At 44.4% G+C, this 24720-nt stretch overlaps 1 protein-coding gene and 1 long non-coding RNA gene across 2 annotated transcripts in view; both read right to left on the reverse strand.

Moving 5' to 3' along the window:
* Positions 1 to 11892, reverse strand: part of LOC309673577 — a 55972-nt gene extending 44080 nt beyond the window's left edge. Inside the window, exon 1 of the long non-coding RNA XR_014269326.1 lies at positions 11635 to 11892. This is a non-coding gene — a long non-coding RNA (uncharacterized lncRNA). The remainder of the gene's footprint in view (positions 1 to 11634) is intronic.
* Positions 11893 to 22076: 10184 nt separating this feature from the next.
* TPCN2 (two pore segment channel 2) overlaps positions 22077 to 24720 on the reverse strand; it is a gene marked incomplete at both ends in the record, with an annotated part of 30754 nt that continues 28110 nt past the window's right edge. The window contains 5 exon segments of the mRNA XM_082485046.1: positions 22077 to 22091; positions 23245 to 23268; positions 23272 to 23320; positions 23322 to 23349; positions 24158 to 24228. Coding sequence (XP_082341172.1) covers positions 22077 to 22091; positions 23245 to 23268; positions 23272 to 23320; positions 23322 to 23349; positions 24158 to 24228 — 187 coding nt within the window.

A 24720-nucleotide genomic window follows, 5' to 3' on the forward strand; every position in this document is an offset into this window, starting at 1 on the left:
CGTTCCCACCGGTTCCCACCGGCTTTATGCAGCTCAAACCCGTTCCCACCGGTTCCCACCGGCTTTATGCAGCTCAAACCCGTTCCGAGCGGCTCCAAACCGGCTCCCACCGGCTTAATGCAGCTCAAACCCGGTCCGAGCGGCTCCCACCGGCTTTATGCAGCTCAAACCCGTTCCCACCGGTTCCCACCGGCTTTATGCAGCTCAAACCCGTTCCCACCGGTTCCCACCGGCTTTATGCAGCGCAAACCCGTTCCCACCGGTTCCCACCGGCTTTATGCAGCTCAAACCCGTTCCGAGCGGCTCCAAACCGGTTCTGACCGGCTTTATCCAGCTCAGACCGGCTCCCACCGGCTTTATCCTGTTCAAACCCGTTCCGACCGGCTCCCACCGGCTTTATCCTGTTCAAACCCGTTCCGACCGGCTCCCACCGGCTTTATCCTGTTCAAACCCGTTCCGACCGGCTCCCACCGGCTTTATCCTGTTCAAACCCGTTCCGACCGGCTCCCACCGGCTTTATCCTGTTCAAACCCGTTCCGACCGGCTCCCACCGGCTTTATCCTGTTCAAACCCGTTCCGACCGGCTCCCACCGGCTTTATCCTGTTCAAACCCGTTCCGACCGGCTCCCACCGGCTTTATCCTGTTCAAACCCGTTCCGACCGGCTCCCACCGGCTTTATCCTGTTCAAACCCGTTCCGACCGGCTCCCACCGGCTTTATCCTGTTCAAACCCGTTCCGACCGGTTCAAACCGGCTCCCACCGGCTTTATCCTGTTCAAACCCGTTCCGACCGGTTCAAACCGGCTCCCACCGGCTTTATCCTGTTCAAACCCGTTCCGACCGGTTCAAACCGGCTCCCACCGGCTTTATCCTGTTCAAACCCGTTCCGACCGGTTCAAACCGGTTCCGACCGGCTTTATCCTGTTCAAACCCGTTCCGACCGGTTCAAACCGGTTCCGACCGGCTTTATCCGGTTCAAACCGGTTCCGACCGGTTCAAACCGGTTCCGACCGGTTCAAACCGGTTCCGACCGGTTCAAACCGGTTCCGACCGGCTTTATCCTGTTCAAACCCGTTCCGACCGGTTCAAACCGGTTCCGACCGGCTTTATCCTGTTCAAACCCGTTCCGAGCGGCTCCAACCCATTCCGACCGGTTCAAACCGGTTCCGAGTGGCTTTATCTAGCTGAGACCGGCTCCCACGGGCTAAATGCACTTCAAACCCGTTCCGAGAGGCTCCCACGGGCTTAATGCACTTCAAACCCGTTCCGAGAGGCTCCCACGGGCTTAATGCACTTCAAACCCGTTCCAAACAGCTCAAACCCGTTCCCACCGGCTTTATACAGCTCAAACCCGTTCCCACCGGTTCCCACCGGCTTTATGCAGCTCAAACCCGTTCCCACCGGTTCCCACCGGCTTTATGCAGCGCAAAACCGTTCCCACCGCTTCCCACCGGCTTTATGCAGCGCAAACCCGTTCCCACCGGTTCCCACCGGCTTTATGCAGCGCAAACCCGTTCCCACCGGTTCCCACCGGCTTTATGCAGCTCAAACCCGTTCCAAGCGGCTCCAAACCGGTTCTGACCGGCTTTATCCAGCTCAGACCGGCTCCCACCGGCTTAATGCACTTCAAACCCGGTCCGAGCGGCTCCCACCGGCTTAATGCACTTCAAACCCGGTCCGAGCGGCTCCCACCGGCTTAATGCACTTCAAACCCGGTCCGAGCGGCTCCCACCGGCTTAATGCAGTTCAAACCCCTTCCGAGCGGCTCCCACCGGCTTAATGCAGTTCAAACCCGTTCCGACCGGCTCCCACCGGCTTTATCCTGTTCAAACCCGTTCCGACCGGTTCAAACCGGTTCCGACCGGCTTTATCCTGTTCAAACCCGTTCCGAGCGGCTCCAACCCGTTCCGACCGGTTCAAACCGGTTCCGAGCGGCTTTATCCAGCTGAGACCGGCTCCCACGGGCTAAATGCAGTTCAAACCCGTTCCGAGCGGCTCCCACGGGCTTAATGCACTTCAATCCCGTTCCGAGAGGCTCCCACGGGCTTAATGCACTTCAATCCCGTTCCGAGAGGCTCCCACGGGCTTAATGCACTTCAAACCCGTTCCAAACAGCTCAAACCCGTTCCCACCGGCTTTATGCAGCTCAAACCCGTTCCCACCGGCTCCCACCGGCTTTATCCTGTTCAAACCCGTTCCGACCGGTTCAAACCGGCTCCCACCGGCTTTATCCTGTTCAAACCCGTTCCGACCGGTTCAAACCGGCTCCCACCGGCTTTATCCTGTTCAAACCCGTTCCGACCGGTTCAAACCGGCTCCCACCGGCTTTATCCTGTTCAAACCCGTTCCGACCGGTTCAAACCGGTTCCGACCGGCTTTATCCTGTTCAAACCCGTTCCGACCGGTTCAAACCGGTTCCGACCGGCTTTATCCTGTTCAAACCCGTTCCGACCGGTTCAAACCGGTTCCGACCAGCTTTATCCGGTTCAAACCGGTTCCGACCGGTTCAAACCGGTTCCGACCGGCTTTATCCTGTTCAAACCCGTTCCGACCGGTTCAAACCGGTTCCGACCGGCTTTATCCTGTTCAAACCCGTTCCGAGCGGCTCCAACCCATTCCGACCGGTTCAAACCGGTTCCGAGTGGCTTTATCTAGCTGAGACCGGCTCCCACGGGCTAAATGCACTTCAAACCCGTTCCGAGAGGCTCCCACGGGCTTAATGCACTTCAAACCCGTTCCGAGAGGCTCCCACGGGCTTAATGCACTTCAAACCCGTTCCAAACAGCTCAAACCCGTTCCCACCGGCTTTATACAGCTCAAACCCGTTCCCACCGGTTCCCACCGGCTTTATGCAGCTCAAACCCGTTCCCACCGGTTCCCACCGGCTTTATGCAGCGCAAAACCGTTCCCACCGCTTCCCACCGGCTTTATGCAGCGCAAACCCGTTCCCACCGGTTCCCACCGGCTTTATGCAGCGCAAACCCGTTCCCACCGGCTTTATGCAGCTCAAACCCGTTCCGAGCGGCTCCAAACCGGTTCTGACCGGCTTTATCCAGCTCAGACCGGCTCCCACCGGCTTAATGCACTTCAAACCCGGTCCGAGCGGCTCCCACCGGCTTAATGCACTTCAAACCCGGTCCGAGCGGCTCCCACCGGCTTAATGCACTTCAAACCCGGTCCGAGCGGCTCCCACCGGCTTAATGCAGTTCAAACCCCTTCCGAGCGGCTCCCACCGGCTTAATGCAGTTCAAACCCGTTCCGACCGGCTCCCACCGGCTTTATCCTGTTCAAACCCGTTCCGACCGGTTCAAACCGGTTCCGACCGGCTTTATCCTGTTCAAACCCGTTCCGAGCGGCTCCAACCCGTTCCGACCGGTTCAAACCGGTTCCGAGCGGCTTTATCCAGCTGAGACCGGCTCCCACGGGCTAAATGCAGTTCAAACCCGTTCCGAGCGGCTCCCACGGGCTTAATGCACTTCAATCCCGTTCCGAGAGGCTCCCACGGGCTTAATGCACTTCAATCCCGTTCCGAGCGGCTCCCACGGGCTTAATGCACTTCAATCCCGTTCCGAGAGGCTCCCACGGGCTTAATGCACTTCAATCCCGTTCCGAGAGGCTCCCACGGGCTTAATGCACTTCAAACCCGTTCCAAACAGCTCAAACCCGTTCCCACCGGCTTTATGCAGCTCAAACCCGTTCCCACCGGTTCCCACCGGCTTTATGCAGCTCAAACCCGTTCCCACCGGTTCCCACCGGCTTTATGCAGCTCAAACCCGTTCCGAGCGGCTCCAAACCGGCTCCCACCGGCTTAATGCAGCTCAAACCCGGTCCGAGCGGCTCCCACCGGCTTAATGCAGCTCAAACCCGGTCCGAGCGGCTCCCACCGGCTTAATGCAGCTCAAACCCGGTCCGAGCGGCTCCCACCGGCTTAATGCAGCTCAAACCCGGTCCGAGCGGCTCCAAACTGGTTCCGACCGGCTTTATCCAGCTCAGACCGGCTCCCTCCGGCTTAATGCAGCTCAAACCCGTTCCGAGCGGCTCACACCGGCTTAATGCAGCTCAAACCCGTTCCGAGCGGCTCCACCGGCTTTATCCTGTTCAAACCCGTTCCGAGCGGCTCCCACCGGCTTTATCCTGTTCAAACCCGTTCCGAGCGGCTCCAAACCGGTTCCGACCGGCTTTATCCAGCTCCGAGCGGCTCCCACCGGCTTTATGCAGCTCAAACCCGCTCCGAGCAGCTCCCACCGGCTTTATGCAGCTCAAACCCGCTCCGAGCGGCTCCCACCGGCTTTATGCAGCTCAAACCCGCTCCGAGCGGCTCCCACCGGCTTTATGCAGCTCAAACCCGCTCCGAGCGGCTCCCACCGGCTTTATGCAGCTCAAACCCGCTCCGAGCGGCTCCCACCGGCTTTATGCAGCTCAAACCCGCTCCCACCGGCTTTATGCAGCTCAAACCCGCTCCCACCGGCTTTATGCAGCTCAAACCCGCTCCCACCGGCTTTATGCAGCTCAAACCCGCTCCCACCGGCTTTATGCAGCTCAAACCCGCTCCCACCGGCTTTATGCAGCTCAAACCCGCTCCCACCGGCTCCAAACCGGCTCCCACCGGCTTTATCCTGTTCAAACCCGTTCCGAGCGGCTCCAAACCGGCTCCCACCGGCTTTATGCAGCTCAAACCCGTTCCGAGCGGCTCCAAACCGGCTCCCACCGGCTTAATGCAGCTCAAACCCGTTCCGAGCGGCTCCAAACCGGCTCCCACCGGCTTAATGCAGCTCAAACCCGGTCCGAGCGGCTCCAAACCGGCTCCCACCGGCTTAATGCAGCTCAAACCCGGTCCGAGCGGCTCCAAACCGGCTCCCACCGGCTTAATGCAGCTCAAACCCGGTCCGAGCGGCTCCCACCGGCTTAATGCAGCTCAAACCCGGGCCGAGCGGCTCCCACCGGCTTAATGCAGCTCAAACCCGGGCCGAGCGGCTCCAAACCCGTTCCGAGCGGCTTTATGCCGCTCAAACCCGTTCCGAGCGGCTTTATGCCGCTCAAACCCGTTCCGAGCGGCTTTATGCCGCTCAAACCCGTTCCGAGCGGCTTTATGCCGCTCAAACCCGTTCCGAGCGGCTCCAACCGGCTCCAAGCGGTTCCAGTGAGTTTAGGCCCCTTTCAGCTGTTTTCGAACTTTGTATGCTATGGGAAGGGAAGTTCAAAAAACTATGTTTCTTGGCTATTGTGTCTTTCGTGCTTTTCCCAAGACAAGAATAAAAACTTAGTACAATGATAAGATTCTTGCTAAATCTAAAGATAAGAATCTTGCAGATTCCCGAGAAACTGTTATTCTCATGCACATAGCTGTCTGCTATTGAGAACACACATGCATCCCTATACCTCACTTTATGTCTGTAAAAACACCCTACGCTTCTCAACAGAAAGAATATACATATTAATTGCTACATATTAATATGTATATTATTATATCATATTATATATATGAATATACATAATTAATTGCTACATATTAATACAGATAAGACTTCCTGAGAAACCACCAGTAAAGCACATGCGGACAAATGCCTGCTACTGACCACGTGCACGCACACATAAATGTATCTGTAAAAACACCCTACGCTTCTCAACAGAAAGAAGTGCGATCCCCAGCCAGAGAGCCTCCAGGGGCTCTGACTCAGCATTGCCCACCCCGTTTAGAACCATCTTTCTCCCCCACTTTCTCAGTTTCTTCACCTCAGCTTCATTCCGTCATCGTTTGCCTCCTGTGCAGTTTCACCAGCTCCTTTCCTTCACCAACCCACCCAGTTTCCTCCAGAAGATACCTTATCTCCAAAAGAACAAAAAAAAAACAAACAAAGACACACTGAAATTGATGGTATTTTATTATATCATTACTTCTCTGTACGTCCCTTTCCTCCTGCTGCCTTTTTAGATTAGTTTCTTTAGCACAGGGATTATGTACTGTTCTGTGTACTAATACAACAGCAGCCCCAATCTTACTCAGGCTCTAGTCATTTCCATAAGAAGTTGAGAATAAAAAGAAACTGCTTTTGCCCTATGTAAATGTTCTCCAGAGTGATATCCATCATATTTATCCACCTTTGCAAAAGGAACCCCAGAAAGCACATACCAAACAAACATCCCGAAACATTGTAGAACTTAGATCACTAATGCTTTTGAAAAACATTTATTTCAAACAAATTTGGTACCATGAAGCGTAATCCCACTTTTATTCTAGGCATCTCTGAAATATTAAATCATGGTGGACAGCCAGGCTATAGGTATGTTGCCAATCTGCCTTTAGGGTCAAAAAAAACCCACAGTGACATTCTCGGCCATCTTCATAATACATCACACATCTGACTAAAAACCACTGGAAATCTTCCAGACCCTTTAGTGGACTTAAATTCATCTAGTACTCTCCAGAATTTGTGGTAAAGGTGCTTTTGAGCTGTTCTTCAGGAGAGGGAATTATTTCTTGATTCTATCACTCTTAAGAAAGCAGGAACTCAGGATCTGAGCCATCAAGTCAGGAAAACGTATTGGGTTATGGCAAGCACTAACCCATTCCGAGATGCCAAAAGGATCTGTTTTCTTTCCCATGAAGCTCAAGCTTCCACCTTTGTCTATGTTCTCAGAATACAAAGTCCTGTTTTTAACCCAACTCAGTAGGGCACGCGACAAGGAGAATGGAAGAACTTCTCTGAGCGTGCATTGAGGAGACAGCCAAAGCTGCTGCAGAAAGAGACATGAGTTTCAGGTCAAGATGGACCATTAAAGCCACTTTATCTAATCATCTCCCTCACACACACCAGCAACTATCAGGCAGATCTACAAAGCTTAAAACTGCACATTCCAGAAAGGCACCCACTTGGCAGCTGTGAAGTAAAATAATAATGCTTCAAAATGCCATACTGCTTGGAAAGAGACATCTGAAGATTTTGCTATGAACATTATTCAGATTGTACCTCCTAGCTTAGTATGCAGCATACATCACACATACAGAAAGCGCAGCGTTTTTAGATCTACAGTCAAAACCTGGCAGGAACAGATCTTTCGGGGAGGGAGTTTGAGTAGTTTATCCGTGATTTTAAGCTAAATGAAGTAGGTGATAAATCCTTCAGCCCTTTACCGGCGAAGTGAGGGAGAGGAAACAGGCAAAACGATGGAAACATTACTTTTATGAATAACACATAATCATTAATTTTCTTTTATATAAGACCACAAGAAATTCCAAAGGTCTGTGGTACACTGGAAAAAAAGGCATAAAACCCCGATTTGTAATCGGGCCACCAATTTACCACTGAATCAATGTAATGAGTCAGGACTTAAAGAAGAACATTCAAAATGCTGAAGAAAAAGCAGCACAGATGCTTTTTTGGGCATCTATGATCAGAATTTATCCGAAATGTCCTAGACCATATTACAGAAAAATTCACGGTATTAATGCAACCACATGGTTTACCGACAGCTATTTACCACACACAGAGGTAACTGTACCTGCTACCTGTCAACATTTAGCTCACACTCAGTGTAGGCTCAAGTGAATGGTACTCTACGATTTTTACGGTTCAATTTTCCTGGGAAATCACTTCCACCATGAGCACAGTACACACACCAGGACACCACAGCACCTCAAACTGCCAGATGCCACTAGTGCTCATATGGTCATATGTACTTTGCTTTCCTGTCTAGAGTTGTCACTTCAGAGAAACAGTTTTTCACCTCAAAGTGCCCCAAAAATACATGAATGCTTTGATGACTTAGCTTGCCCTTCTTCAAAATAACAGTACCTTCTTTCCTCTTTGTTTGCTCAAGAATTTGCGTAGAGACTTTCCTAATTACACAGTCTGAAGCTTTCTAGCTCAAACAAACTTGCATTAAAACAGCCAAGTCACTGAGCCTAAAAATCACCCTTTTAAACACGTGAGGTTTGGACGCACTTTCACTGAATCCAAGGCAGATCCGAGGGAACCTTCAGGAATTCCTGCTAGCGTTACTAGCAGATCTAACCTTTGGTTGCAGTCACGGAGGCTGTAGGGACTCAACACACCAGTCAGTGCTTATCTTACAGATCCTCATGCTGTTCTGTTAACATGATGTTTTTATGTCTCTTAGAGATTCCCCCTAAGATAGCATCCTTCGCAACAGCCTGCACGGGTACACGTGCAATTATCAGCCTGCGAACTGCCCTCTTCCACACACTGGAAGCGATCAAATATCTTTGACACAGGGAAGCTTAACTGGGAGGAAATAGCGGTTATCCTCTTGAAGTAACCCCTAGAGAAGACGAGAATGTCATTGCAAACTTGTGGGAAAGAGAAAGTTTTTCCATTGTCAGCATGTAAAAAAGGCACAGGACAATAGACACTGTGTTTTTTCTGCCATCAGATCGACAAATCCCTGAATGGGAAGAAAATGAAAGTCAGCAGCAAGTTCTTCCAAAACACTATTAATTAACTAAGGGTTACAAAGTTGAGATTTAGAGAGCTGATTTCTCGAAGAGACAGAAGCGGCACACATCGTCTTGAAAACGACATGAAACTTCAGTACTAGAACAGTTATAACGGACTTATAATAAATAGCCTTATACATTTTTCCAGTTTCAGCCTCTTTCCTCAACCAGTGTCTTTGTCCAAAAGCAGAAAAGAAAATCCTGCTACATGTACTACAAACAAAAAAAAAAAAAACTGACAACACTCCCATTAGTGACCTTCATTTTCTACCACCAATTCTTTTAATCACCACAGGCTGACATAATCCCAAAGTGACTTCAAATAAACTCTCTACAGATAAAAAGCTCAGTGTTGTTTCTACCATCGTGTTCTCACCAATGACAGCATTCCTAGTATGCACGTTAGTGCCAACAAGAGCTATCACAAGAGTTTGCACGCTTGACCTTCAGTACCACAATTCCTGTCATTTCCAGTCTACGCCTTAACGTTCTGCAAAAGTTAACACAAAGCATGGAAGTAAATCATGAAATGCTGCACAGGGGGACATTTTCCCCCTTGTAGGCAAATACAAATAAGCACAGAGCTGTGTGGATGCAACAATCAATAAGGGAATTACTTAAGCCAATAAGAGAAAGTGGCAGGGATGAACTGAATTCACTATAGTTAAGTCACTGCAGATACAACAATCAAAATCATCCGATGTTAATAACCTCACAACATCTGCTCCAAATACAAGGAATGAAGGCTCACTGCTGTCATACCATCCTTGTCGGGTTTCCCTGTTCTCTGTTTTGTGCCTTCCACCAGGCAGCTCCCTTGGCTGTAACATCTACCTCCTAACTGCTCCTAAAGTGATGTGGTAGCTTACATTTCTCACAGAAAGTACGTTGTGTCATTATCGAGAGGTGCTCATTTTGACCTACCAAATCAGTGCTGATGCCTCTAAGACTGCCCTCCCGACTCTGTGTTACCATGACCCTTGAGATCACCTGAAACAACTGCACTTGCTCTGATGCCCTGCCCTCTCGGCTTCCCAAACATGGAGGCACAAACACACAGAGGTAGGGTTTCATCACAAAAGGACCAAGTCTGGGTACTCTTGGTGAAGACTCAAATGGTGGAATTTGTTCCCTGCTTTGGGTTCTCTAGAGTTCACCTCCATGCCATGTCTTCTTACTTGGAATGGGTGAGTAAAACTAAAGAAAACAATAACCAGACCTTCCTTTAACTGAACAGACTTCCTTTCACACATTGCTTCTTGCCTAATTGCATGAGCTTTTCAGAGCAGTGGACGTGTGATGTCTTTGTCAACTAATGTGTTAACTTCCAATAACTATCTCTAGCAGTTATATGTACAACCAAAATAGTAATACAATTTGAGACCTCTTTCTTCCAAGACTTCCCAACGGTACTCAAACAAGGTGTAAAAATGGGCTTTATTAAGGTAGGCGGGAGCCAAAAGCCCTTATTCCTTGAAGGGGACATATGCCACCACTGAACAAGGGTTTAAGGCTCCTAGGCAGCTGGGATCCGGGAAACGCTGACTATTACGGGCGCAAGATAAGAACTTTGGGAGGTGCGAGAGCAAGCACGGAATTCTGAGCTTGGTGACAGCTTGGAAACAGGGCAGCTCTTCTTCAAAGGCAATACCTTGTTTCTATGGGTTGTGGGCCTTAGCATCAGCAGGGACTCCCAAATCCAGCTGAGTCCCGAACCAAACAGAAGTCAGCGTAGTTCAGAAAAACTCAGCGTTACCAAGGCAAGATCTTGAGTCCAGACTGCCAGGATTTGGTAGCCCACAGTCAGCTCAGCGGTCAGTAGGAGCTGTGAACCAGAAGTCGCTCCCTGTCGCAGAGGGCATGCAATTCTCAAGCCAGCCCATCCATGACACCTATAGGAAGTCTGTGCGGGCAGCCTCTTACACTTCCTTTAAGTAACCTTTAAGTGTGGGCGTTTGCCCCCAAACTGCTTATCTTCAAAAGAAAACAAGGCTCTGTAGCAGAGCATTGCACGCATTGTAGTTCGACCTATGCTTCCAGCATGAATTGTTAGTGGGACCTCCCAAACACAGCAGAAGTTAAAACCTGATGGTGGGATATTTCTCTGCAGTTGCCCATTTTTAAACTTTCTTATTCCCAGGCAAAGTAGCAAAAGAAAGATGTTAGATTCCTTTCAGTCACCGAGTTTCCACATTCGCAGCGATACTGCCCATAAAGTATTCGATTGATAGCATTTCCACGGTGGCGATAGCAGACCAGGCAGTTAGAAGGTAAGATACTTACAATAGCAGCACCTCACAAACAGTTTAGCAAAAGCTAGCAAACAAAGTTGTAACTTCATAACGCGTATGAGGAAAACACGCGTGTTTATGTATGCATGCTACAGTTTGCGTCCTCAAGGCCATAACATGTTCCTTTGTATGAGCTACATCGTGAGGTATACAGCATCTCTCCAAGGCCAAAGTTAAAGAAAACACAAAACAAATAAAAATACATTCTCTACCTCTTCGCTGAAGTGAACACATACGAAATACACTTAGCTACTAGTTCCAAAAAACCTGACAGTACTTTCAAAGTCCTTCAAGCACCATCTGCATTGTTCAGCAAAAAAACTCAATATTTACACTGTAGAATAAATATGGAGAGGTCAACTCCTTCCTAAAAGGATAATAAACACTAAATGTCCTGCTTCTCCTACTTTTGTCACAAATAGCCAGACAGGACTAATAAAAATTATCAGTTTTGGTGAAAGTGGATACTGCTGGCCACATTCACAGACCCACTCGATTCCTTCCAGCAGGACAGTCATACAGAACTATTACACGTCTTTTTTCACATCGGCACCAAGATATATATCTTAGGAACAAGCTTGAACTGTCAGGGATAAGGAATCTAATTTGGGAGCTGGCAGTTGTAGTAATCACATTAAAACTCCTCACTAGTGCATCCCAGAGCTAAAGCCGACAGACGCCACCCCGACAGTTCTTATGTGTACACGTACATATAAGTTTATACACAAATATATGTTCTATATATATACACCAATACACACACACGCACACACATTTTTGGAGAAATCTCCTGTCTCAAGCAGAGCGCTCTCTAACCATAGATGCCATTCCGAGATCTCATTTTCAGTTACCTATATCAAAATTATGCAGAACTACAGTCCTTCCTACCTTTATTTTGTTGGGATGCCATGGTAAGTGGTAAATGCTCTGCTGCCACCCAATGACTTCTCCTGGTATTGCCCGTTTCCTATAGCCATTCCCCCTCGCTCGGTAACTAACCAGGTTAAAAAAAAAAAAAATCAAGTTAAATTAAAGGCAGCACTTAGAGCTGCAGTACTTTGCATACCTGTGGTGTCTTCGCCTCTGTGGAACACGGGACATTACCGCCTCTCTTCACCTGTATGCAAATGGCCCCAGTTCTTTTCATCATTCTGCGGACAGAAGCAAAACTTTATCTGAATTCCCAGTCACAAAAACATCATTGTGCTCTGGCAGTTAATTTTTACTGGTTTACAATGTACTTTCCTTTACACAAGAGATAATGCCAGCTAACCACAGCAAACCTTTCACACAGCTGTTATGCTTTATAGTTGATCAAAGCATTGATTTAGCAGTATTATGTCAATGCCAGACACGCTGATTCCCCTCACTGTTTTCACTCAGGGACTGTTCAGTTCCTTTCTTTGGTCCCTTCACAAAGCACAACTTGTTTTAGTCCTTACTACTACATCTAAATTAAGTTTGCAATAGTTTATAAACACAAGCGGTAGTCCACCAGGTTTAAGTGAGAAAGACAAATGCTGTTACTTACATCTTGAGATTCACCCGACCTGTAATTAAGTCTTCAAATGTTTTAACACTTCAGCTTTCCTTGCAGTAAAAATATACGTTTGTAGCATGGCAATTTAAAGAGATGCGAGAAACCAGCAAAGAACTTTTGTCAGTATGTATTTGCACACAAGAACAAGCTGCTCTGTTCTGAAGAATCTGTCCAGATCACTAGGGCAGCAACAAGCGCACCTGCTCAAATCGCTGTAATTGAACATTGAACAGCAAGACCGGTTTATACAATGAATTACTTTAAAACGTGGTTTACATTTTCAGTTATCAGCTTGAGATGGTTTAAAAGACCCTGACTGCTAAATGCTCAGCTGAGACCTTGTTGTAACAGAGGAACCACAATTATAGGTTTAAAGGAAGCCCAGCTGTGCTTTATTTATTTTCACATATTTCATTATTATCCTTGCTTTGGCGCATAAGATGTAGCAGGATGTCCCTGCCACCAGAACATACAGGTCCTAGAACATACACTAAAACCCTAAAGAAAGGAAGAATTAACCTCTTTCCCAAGAATTGTCTACAAGAAAATTTGATCATTGCCTTAAGATTTAGAGGTTATTTTCAAAATGTTTTGTCCACTGCTGCTCTCTGGGGCTCTCAAAGATCAGAGGTTTCCAGACTCATTAGCATTCAATGGTATTTAACTGTATTTTGTTCACATGGGACAATGAAATGCCAGTTTGAAGAAGTTTCACTTTCTTACTCTTATATTTTCATACGCCAAGCACAACGCAGAAGTGTTCCAGATACAAACAGATGTGCATTACCGATAATTCACTGCCTCAAAAAAATACCTTCTTACATTTTGCCATAAAAAAAACAAACCCTGATTGTATTCCAACCCCTTGATTTAGGCCCCAGCACTTAACTACGCTGAGAATGTTCCGTTAAGTGCATCCAGAAGCGTTGATCATACAGCCCAGCCCGCGTGGTTGGAGTCTATAACGGGGTCTTGAACACCCTCTGCTGGCTAAAATCACAAGGAGAGAATTAAAAAAAAATGCTCTCATGCCCAAAAAGAAAAAAAGAAGACAAAGAAAACATAATTTTTTAAAAAATAAAATAAAGACATCCTTTATATCTTCTTTCGGGATTTGATTCCTTTTATTGTTCTTTTTCTTTTAATGTCTTCTTTCTCCTTGCTTCCTCCTTTTCTGTAATAGTTAGGGTTGACATTCAGCTTACAAAAATACACACTAAGCACAAGCTCACAAAGGTAAGCCTTGGGTCCTCTATGTCTGTGATCTCCGACTTCTATAAACTCACACCTCCTTTCACACCCTCCCACCTCCACGTTCTCCTGCCCACAGCCGGCCTGTCCTCTCCACCTCACTGGAGGTGATGGACAGCTTCAGTGCTGCTGCTTCCAGGGGAAAGACTGTCCCGGGCTCCTTCCTCTCCCCTGGGCAGGTAAAAGAGACAAGGCTGCCCCTGGCTGCCCAGGGCTCTCCTGCATTCAGATGCACCCACACCAGTGTCCTGCTACCCAAAGCCTACCAACCTCCACAATTTGGTGTCTCAAAGTGAGATTACAGCACCGCAAAGGAAAACTCCTCATCTTCCTGTTTACTGCTCCTGCGAAGCACCAGTCTATGACTGGGAAACTCTGCAGATGAGTCCTGCACAATTTCCTTCTTAAGCAGCGTCAACAGATCACAAAGAACACGGTATCTGTGATAAGACAAGCAGACAATATAATGAGAGGACCTTCACGGGAAAAGGTGGGAGAACTGCTGGAAAGAAATCCACCATCATAGCAGCAAATTAAGACGTGTTTGCCAAGGACCACAATTACAACTTTAGGTCAAATTTAGCAAGCATAATGGTCTACCAGAGGTAACAAAGTGGCAAAAGTAGGATTTGGGTTCAGTCCCCGCTCCTGAGAGAAATTCTTGTGCCTAAAGTCATTTTACCTCAGTTCCTTTTCTGGAAAATATTCCTTCCTTGTCTTCTTCCCTTCATCTATTTTGACTGCAAGAGATAGGATTTCTGCCCCAAGGAGCTTACACAGCAGACTCGGTGTCCCCCCAGTGCCTTTTGTGACAAGTCACATAACTCAGCTTTTTAAAACTTATTCCAAAAGTCCTTTTAGAGCACTGTGTCTGACCCACCACCGTCTTCCACAGGAGTATTCATTTCCAAGTCACAATTAACCAGCTAAGACGACACAGTACAGTTAGAAAGACTGGGCAGTGCTGGGACCATAACCTTGTAAAATGACTTGAAGCATATACGGCAAAGCAGATCATGTTAGTCAGAGGGCTCCAGTCCCATTAACCCCACCGGTAAGCCCACCTCTGCGCTTCCAAATTCAAATGGCATTTTACACATATCTTACTTGAGGCTGAACACCGTCACAAGGTACAAGACAGAATCAGATCTAATGATGTAACAGTTAACGCATGGGAAGGTATTTACCTCAACAGTGGAGCCATCACCAAAGGCCACTGAAAAGCAGTGTCAAGGAAGGTCATGGGGCACCATAACACCTTAATAGTCTCACATAAGGGCACAAGCCAGCGTAAATTTGCTGGGGGGAAAAAAGCAACTACAGCAAGGAAAGATCAGAGCTAGATCCTTCCAAATATCCCATCATGAGTTTGTTCTGTAAAATGGCACAGTATGATGGTCTGTATAACATTAGTTCTGTTTTCTGATTAGTTTGTTAGCACACCAACATGCTGGTGGCCACAGAAAACACAGCTGTAACGGAATCTAGTTGGCACAAAACTTGCAAAGCTCCTTCTTATACAGCGAAACTGCCTTCCTTGCAGTGGGACTCTTACACACATTGACGTATCACAACCCTTTTTATCACTATCTTATCTATATGGGATTTAATTCAACCCTTCCTCCCCTGGTAAATTAGATGTGGTCCTCCCCAAACACCTGTTCATGAGTGTCTGGTGAAAAAGCAGGTAAAACCTCTCTCTGCAGATCACAAGTCTCATGCATGAAATCTTGGGGGCAGAACTGAATACGAGGTCCTCCTGATCTAAATTTCACAGTGGCCACCCATACAATGCGAGTTTTAGAAAATTCAAGCCTGCACCCGAACCCTCAGCCCACACTCCACCTTCCAATATCAGCACAATTGGGAAGTAGAAGAGCCTGCTGCTTTATAGATATCTGGAGGACTATCAGGGTCACTCATGAGACGAGAGGAGAACCAAGGACTTTACAAGATGTCAGAGGGAAAAGCTTAATAGTCACTGTGGAGGGTCTCAACCAAGCAGATGTTTCAAACGTGTGCCTAATTTTGAAGTGCCGAGTTTGATGGCAGATATTACAGTGGGCACCAACCCAAGACGGAGTTAAGGAAGAAAGGCTAGTGGACAAAGCAGGAAAAAAAAGCAGAGCATGAAAACCATTTTTTCATGTGCTCTATTAGCCTATGTAATCTCCCCTAGAAAGGCCCCAGCGAGCAAGTTGACCTCAGACCCTAGTTACAACATGTGGGCCACTTTATTGCCCAAAAAAAAGTACATTAGGCATTTATGATCTCATTTTATTGAATTCTCCTACTTATGACGATCACTACTGGGTGTGTATGTGTGCGAGGTTAATGCAGAAATCTATACTATATTTGTATATTAACAAGACTAAAAGCTCACCTGCATGGCAGGTGTTGCTGTGGCCACATGCTTGGGTTATGGATTAACCAACTCCTATCAAAACCTGGGGTCTATCAACCAATCTAAAGCAAGAAAGGCAGGTGCTTTTCCTGCTGATGTAGCTGAGGGCTCCGATTGAATTATGTCAGGAAAGAATAGCTTTGCTTTCTTCACAAAACCTGATTAGATAAAAAGAGAGAGGTAACACCTTACACATGATGAAGCTTAAAGGACAATCCCCTCCTCTTATGGCCCTTTCTGCTGGCTACTTTGATCTAACTTTTATTGTCTGGATTTAACACCTTGACCTTTGATTTTACAGAGAAATTCTGTACAGATTTTTTCTATACCAAGTAATTGCTCAAGTCTTTTCAGAGAAACCACCGGTTACCCAGGATGCTGGAAACGAACTACTTGTAGTTTTGGTGAAATACAAGATTATTCTCACTGGTATTAACATGTCTTCCCTTACCGTTTTAAAGACTTAAATAATGCTTTCAGAGATCATTACTTAATAAAAAGAGAGCATTAGCAACAGCTCAGCACACCGTGTGCGGAACCAATTCATTCCTAAATGTAAGAAGGCTTTCACAGAAAGAACCTAACATAATAAAATAATACAAGCTAGAGTGGCTTTCCAGCTCACCTCAGTAGGACGCTCGTTGTATGAGGTGATTGTTACACTACCACTACCAAGTTCAATGCTATAGTGTTACAGTTTTGTATCACACAAAAAAGGTAATTATCTTCTGGAAGCTAACAGAAGCCAGTCTGATTCTAGCCAGATACCTACACAATAACTTTAAGCATAAAAATCAAAATCCCTTTTGGTCTTACCTGACGTGACAGGCTGTGTAACGTAATCCTTACAGTTTGGCTCAGTAATTTCTGCATCCAGCCCAGCAACCTGTAGTCACATTAGAGATTGTATTTCACATTACACAGACAAACACCTGCTGTACAATAGAACTTGGTCTTACAGATGCACTCTGCTTTCTATTTTGAGAGAATTTCCGTTCTCTCAAACGCTGATGATCCTTTGTCAGCGAGACGATGCAGGGCAATTGGCCTCTTGGACAGTTTTCCAAATTCAATGTGATGTTGCAAGCACTCACCCAGCTCTGAAGAGTTGGACCGTCCGCTGATGTCAAAGAACAAAATACGAGCAGTACAAGGGAAGGTGAGGCTAAAGAACTCAAGCATTCTTGAAGTGAGTTTCAGGTCTGACAGAAATGAAAGTGGGAGCTGTCAAATGACTGCTGTTTTGGACGGACATTCTGGCTTTTTTTTTTTTTTTTCCTCCTGTATTTTTATACAGCTACGGCAGTACTTTAATTATTGGAATCCAGCAGTTAACTTACATTTACTAAACTTCCAGCACATTTGCCAGGCTCAGATCATCCCTACTAAATATCTATAATTCATAATGGCAAGTCAGTAATAGTCCTCTCTCCTCTTTTGATACGGTGGGAAATAAGTAGAGTAAGAAGTTTAGAGGTTCCAGGATTTTTTTCTGCAATTTTAAACAAAGTAAACAGAAGAGTTACACACAAGAACAGGCAGCAGCAAAATTATAAGCCAGTTGATGTGGAAATGTCAACATCATCTTATAAACATACAACTGAAGTTCACAGCTGTTTGCAAAAAAAGAAAGCAGTATTGTCTATTAGCAAAGACATTGAGCAGGGACTGCAGGTTTCATTCTTAACTCTCCCATGGATTTCCAGCTCGGCTGTGGGCAGATCACCAAATATCTCAGCTGATCATCTACAAAATAAGGATAGTAATATTTTCCTATCCCAGCAGAATGTTTTCAGGAAAGTACTTGGGAGGCACTCAAATAATGCAATGATGGGCGCCATGAAAGTATCCGTACAGAACAAAGACAACACCTGCTCAACTAGCTTAATGGAAAAAAGATGACCGAGATTGTTATAAGGACTTTCTAGCATTAAAAAAAAAGGACAAGCTGCAATTGTCATCAACTTACAGTTTGAAGTAAAAAAAAAAAAAAAAAAAAAAAAAAATATCGGCATCAGTAAACCGTTTTTTGTACAACTACTGTGGAAAAAAATCTAAGTATAGGACTAGATACAAAAATGAATGCAAATAAACTACATAAATGGCTGGCATTGTAAGTCAGAGAAGAAATGAAAGTTTTCCCTTATAGTACGTAGCATGAGTAATTCATGACAAAATTGACAAAAGCATCATTTTGCTACCTTTGGCAAACAAGAGATGTTTGTATGATGGAGGTAATGTATACCACAGTTTTTCCTCCAGAATTGCAACAATTTTAGTTAGCTAAGACACACTTAAAAATGCACATACTTATGCTTTATGACTCCATTTTATACACAGTCTTCAAGTTCTTCTCATATTCTTTATGGGAAATAACGATAGGTGGCTCCTCCAGTAGTTTGTGGTACACATCACCATGTATTTAGCATTTGAAGAACACCATCTCAGCCTTGAGGATTTTTCTGAACATTCTCTCTCACTTTATTATGGGAAAATAGTGGCTCTACAAATATAGAAAGAGATTTAAGTACAGAATGAAATATGAAGTTTATGATTAAGGAAGTGTGAGGATCTGGTGTTTACTCCTGAATTAGCAAGATTTCCCATGACTCTTCTTCATTTAGATACTCCGTGATCTGTTTTATCTTTTAGAAAAGTGATGGTATCCCTGGAGGATGCAGGAAAGCTCAGTTCACAATTCCCAAACACATTAGCCCACACTTCTACAAACTGACTAATGATGCTGAGCATGTTTTAGTCTCTGGAGCATCTCTTTTTGTCCTCATTGGAGTCTTAAGTGCTCAATTGTCATTAAAAGGCTCCGGATCCTAAGCTGCCTTGGATCCAGTGAAACATCAGACCAACTTCAATTAACATAATTGCCAACAATGCAGCATTACCTTCTTGTAGTATTTTCTAGCCGCCTCTAGGAATTACACAGCATCAGTCTCCTGGTAATAACTTTTAAATTCATTCACCAAACTGAGTCTGATAGAAGAGCTGAAGTGTCAAAGGTATGAGTCTCACAAAATGCGTGACAACTGGTAACAAGTAGAGCAGAGCACGCAAATTAACTTGATCTTTTCCTTGGTGAGAACACTTATCTGATCTGCTCATCTTGCCAGTGAGCAAACACAAACTGGGAGAAGGGCAACACGTTCTTCCCCTTACCCAAAAAGGTAAGGGATGTAGAAATGAGATTAGACGGAACTCAGAACTGCATGCAGAACTTTGGGGAGACAGTGCAGGGACAAGGGGACACTGGTCAAGTATCAGCAACAGTGCACACACAATGAAACCTCATCTTCCTGTTTATAATGGGAAGCTGAAGGAGCTTTTCTTTTTTTTGCCACCCCTACTTGTATAATACTTGCATGCTGCAGACATTTGTAAACCATTAGCTAGAACCAACAGCACATGCTGTAACAACAAAAGCTAGGTTTGTTACAGCTATGGGAATTCTTTCCAGTGAAACCACAGAGAGGTAGGCGGGACAGGATCTCAGGGACCAGATGAGGCATCATCAAGCAGGGGCAGGTTCACAAACATCCAGACAAAGCTATAGCAGGTGACTGTCAAACCCTTCGTAAAAAGGCACTCGAGCGAAGGGGAGCCTGTGACCTCCCAGAGTACAGCGCTCAGAGTTAGGAAGCATCCCTCATATCTAGCAACTCTTTTTGCTGAAATACAAACTACAACTTGTCCTACAATTGGCACACAGATTATACAACATCAGCAGTTCACTCAACTGTTTACACACTTAAATACTGTTTAAAAACTATTTGCTTGTCTCATTTGCCTGAACAAATTATCTCCTTCAAAGTTCTTCCCAACTTACACCTTCCAAATTTCTTAAGACCTCTGTTACTGTCCTATAACAAATGCCTCCCCCTACCTGTTTATTTTAAAATGCAGGGCCCAAGACTGGAACAGTGGGGCCTAAGGGAAAGAACTATTACAAATTCCAGCAAAGCCATTTTCTTTTGATCTCTTTCAGATGCTGAACACAAATATTATAGGGCTTATAGTGTCTAATACCACGTACTCCCTGTTATGTGCTTCTACGCTGTAATATTTATCTCATATTTTACTTTGATAATTTTGGCAATTTCCTCTAGTTTATCAAGGTCATTTTGAAACAATGTCTTATACAGTGAAGTGCTTAGAGTTGGAACAGAAACCAAGTCTTAGCCCTCCCACTCCTCCCCCCGAATTATTTCTACCCAGAGTTCACATAACAAATAGCTCCGAATGTTTATAAAGATTGCAGATAAAGTCAAAACCATTTGATTTGTGGAAAACTCCCATCAGTTGAATAGGCTTTTAATTAGAGAAAAATCTAGTGAAAGAAAAATCATCAACACCTACATAAAAAAAAAAAGCAGACAGACACCTATTTTTATTTTGTTTTCAATAAAAAGCCAAGACTGAAATGACTTCACCTGACTAAAGCAATGTGAAACAATAGCAGAAGCCATGCTAACACTATGTACTGCTCCTGATAAACTGGTAGGTGAAAAGACAAACCATCTAACAAGATAAGAGATACCTTTCACTCATTTCAGAGATAACCAATATATACACTACACACATTCCTATAGGTCCCATTTTTTTCTTATAGCTTATTATGTTCCTATATTTTTGTGCACATTAAAAAACATTCGAAGGATGAAAAAGCAACATTCCTTAAGATGTGTCAAGACCTGTACAATATCACTGCAACAAAGAGAGGACAAGAAAGAATGCCTCATGCACTTTATTCACATGATCCCTTGACACCGAAGAAGAGCATTTCTTCCTTTGTAATTTCTACAGTTACTAAGTGATTCTGGCTGCCTTATTTGCAGCTCTGACCCATCTAAGCTTTTTAAGTTTCTTCGTAGTTAAGTACTCTTGTAAGGTTTATTGCTGTATTTCTAGTGAAAGAATCAAGAACACTTGAATTGCTTCCATCCTCTCCTTCCACTCCTAAATCTTTAAGTAACACAAATTCACAGCAAATCAGGAAGGACAGGAAAAAATAAGAGTCTCGGGAATCTCAAATTAGCCAACAGTCTGGTGATTAAGACCCTCCCCTTCAGAAGCTGGAAGAGTCTGAGCCTGATTTAACAATGCAAGATGACCTTCTAGGCACTTTGACTTTCACATGCTACACCCAAGCATCTGCAACAGCTGGTCAGAGACATCAGCAAACTTATGTCTTTAGCTTGACCCAGAATTTACTTTGTTCTGTTCTTAAAAAAAAACATCTTCTAAACCAGAACCTGTTTCAAAATAATGCCACAGACTCTGCTACATTATGTAATCTGCATCACTTGAAATGCTACAGGAGTACTTATTGCACTAATATTTTCAGGAAAAGGATTAAGAAATACCTACTTTGCAGATGCAAAGACTGAAATGTAAGTGGAAGTCAAGCTGCTCAATACCCTCAAAACTCAGTTCTAATGAAGTTTCACCTTAAAAATTAAGCATATCAAGTACCTACAGACGATGTTATATACACCTCTAGAACTGAAGAATAACAGAAGAGCACACTTTAGGTCCTGCATTTTGAAACCAGGCAGTTATGTGCCATCTGCATGTAACCTCTTCCATGGGCCCAGCCTTCAACTAATGAAGATAACGAAAGCACAGATGCTGATCAGTAGCAAGGGGAAGGGAAAAAACAAACCACAAGAATTATTTCAACACCCCAATTAAGAAGGAGAATTTTTTTTTTTTTAATAATACAAACCTCAAATTTTACCCAGTTACATACATTCCTTTTCCTAATTTATACAGTTATTGCTTAAGACTTCTGGTCATTTACATCTTCCAGTACAAGTGACATTAGGTACCACAACTTTGTATTAAATTCTAGTTACACTTTCAGCCAATTACACAAACATGAAACAAGAACCAGACTAAGACTATTCCCTTCAGAAAGCCTTCTTCACATTTGTCCCAATGTAAAGAATGCATATAGGAGACATTTGTGATGTTTATAATAAACCCACACCAATTTGTGTTGCTTTGGTAGATTGTAGTGGAATGTAATGGCAAAAAAACCCCAACTCTAAACAACCTTGAGACAAAAAAAAAATTAAACTTGCAGACAGATAAGAATCAGTCACTTTTGTGGCAAGGCAAGAGCTACTTCTCCAAATACTAAGAAGAGTAGAAAAAAAAATTCAAGTAAAAAGGTAAAATAGAGTACTGAACCTCTGTTCATAAGTGCCAATAAATTGGTAGCAGTGATTACATCATGCTTGAAGAAGCAAAAACCACCCTGACATAAAACCATACTGAAAAAAACCAAACCCAAATCTAGAAAAACTGTGTGCTGATGCCTTTATCTGCTTGCCATGATGTGTGTTCCAAGTGCATGGATGAAAATAAGCATAGTAATGCCACTGGAACAAGTGCAAGTGAGTTACTGGGAGGATTTTTCTGGAACAGAGACAAGTGTCAGAATAGACAAGATCATGGCTTAAGAGGCAAGATCACAAAAGTAAGGAAAGATTGCTGAGTGGCTTAGAGCTCAGTTCAGATTTGTTCTACTCACAGGCAAGCTACAACACACATTTTGCACAAGGAAAACAAGCAGAAGACAAAGAAACAGACAAGAATCACTACAAAACTTCTAAACAGTAAGACAACAATGCGGAAATATGCCTTTGAGCTCAAATGCACCACCATCCCAGATATTTTCCTCTCCCTTACGCAGAAAAGAAACAAGAGAAAAGTGATGAAAAAAGAGGAAGAAGAATATACAGGATGACTGTTTGGCACTTTTCAAGAAATTATTTGTTTTCTAAAAAGGATCAAATAACTTATAAATAGTAGCAGTGGTTTATGGCCAATTACATTCCCTAAGCCATTGTCACTCCACAGACAATCATAATAACGTCTATTTTGGTGATGTGTCTCAATGACAAGGCAGCACCCCAAAAAGTAGTTTCATTTTTACATGTAAAAGCAGTAGTTGGGATTCATTTTATTCTTCATAGTGAATACTAGTTATGTGACAAAGATTCAAAGAAAACCACCTTTTTTAGAGGAATACCACGGGATAATGAAAAGCACGTGGACATGGATTACTGCAAATTCCCCACTTTAGGTTTGTTGACAAAGTTATTTACCCAAAAAGTATTACCCAGGTGAAAGTTAGTGGTACACAGCATGTGGTCATTAAGCCATAAAAGAATGTGATCTTGCAATACTGGTTCAGCACTTTCAATTCCCACATACTTGAACTCAAATTTGACCTCCTAGCACTTTGATTATCCCATTCAAGTGTGTTTTTTTTTCCCCTCCCCACTCTTAAGTGAGAGACTCGCAGTGATCATGGTGCTACATTCTGGCCAAAATTCATCCCCCTCAGCTTCTTCACGGAATTCTACAGCTTCTACAGTGTAGAACAGGACTTGGGAGAAAGTAAAAGAGAGAGGTTCACTGAAAAGCAACATGAGAACGTTTACTCTAAAGGAGAGCTCAATTTTACCACATGGAAAACCATGAGTGCAATTGCTCCATTCAAAGTTCTAACTGCTCTCAAAGTCACCAGCATGATGCAACCAGCACGAACTCTAGATGAAAAACAATGAAAAAGAGAGGACGTGCAAAGTAGGCACTCCCTGTTACTAAGTTGAACTTGATTGTGTTCTGACATGATTAACTCCTGAAAATTTTGTAAGATATGCTGGTGTCACATTTCAATAAAAATAGTGTTTCAAATCTCAATACAAAAAGATTACAGATTTTGTTCCGGTCCTGCCTAATCCATTCATGAATTGCAGGGCACAGCCCTTGCCATACTCGCCTACCAGAAAAGGCAGTTCCATTTTTTTGTGCTGAAAAAAGTAGCAGACTTAGTGGTTACAAAGTTCATGTTTTAAAGTGCACTGTCATTTTAAACATACTTTCCCTTCTTAAAAAAAGAAAATAAAACATTCTGATACCAATAGTTTATAAAAATAACAGCTGCGACATTCCTCTAAAATTGCAACTTAAAATCAAGTCAAATTAGCAGGATTCAAATCTTTTTCAAAAAAAGTATCAACCAAAAATAAAACATCTCTTTCTGCAGAGAATTGCCAAGCAAAACCTCACATACTGCCCTACGAGCCTCTCTCCTAACAGCACCTCACAGAAAATCCATTCAGTTTCTTCCAGCTGACAACCTCAAGAAAACAGAGGTCTAAGTAAATCAGTCCTTCCCACCAGTCACCTACATAACTGCAGGTGTGGGTGCTGGTGCAGTTTTTCCATCAACTCTTCCTCTGTAGGTTCTTCCAAAACATCTCTACAAAGAAAAAGCATGGGTTGTTAGGGGCAACAAAAGGAACTTATCAGTATGTGTATTGCAAAAACAAATGCTGAGATGTGACATGTGCTTGTTTCAAGAATAAAACAAGGAATTAAAGTTACAATAAGTTGATGCTCCCTAAAGATGCATCTACTTGCAAGTGATCCATCCTTTACAGATGTGTCATGGAAAACAGCAGCTGTTTTCCCATAAGAAGCAGGGAAGCAATTTCCTGCATACAGTACAACACAACTGAAGGTCAGTAGATTTGTTTTCCTGAAAAAGCTCCCAAATGAGAACATGTTCCCAATGCTACTATTGAATATCCAATGTGCACCAGAAGTTCCACTTGTGCATGATCACCAAGTATCAACTCACCACCCACAATTTCATAAGCCAAGAATAAGCACCACCTTCCCATCTTCCTTTTTCTTCTCCCTCTCAGCACAGTCGTGTTCCCCCCTCCCAGCCCCCAACACCTCTTCCTCT

The sequence above is a fragment of the Vanellus vanellus genome (genome assembly GCF_965231255.1).
Source record: "Vanellus vanellus genome assembly, chromosome: 6".
In the NCBI taxonomy this organism is placed as follows: Eukaryota; Metazoa; Chordata; class Aves; order Charadriiformes; family Charadriidae; genus Vanellus; species Vanellus vanellus.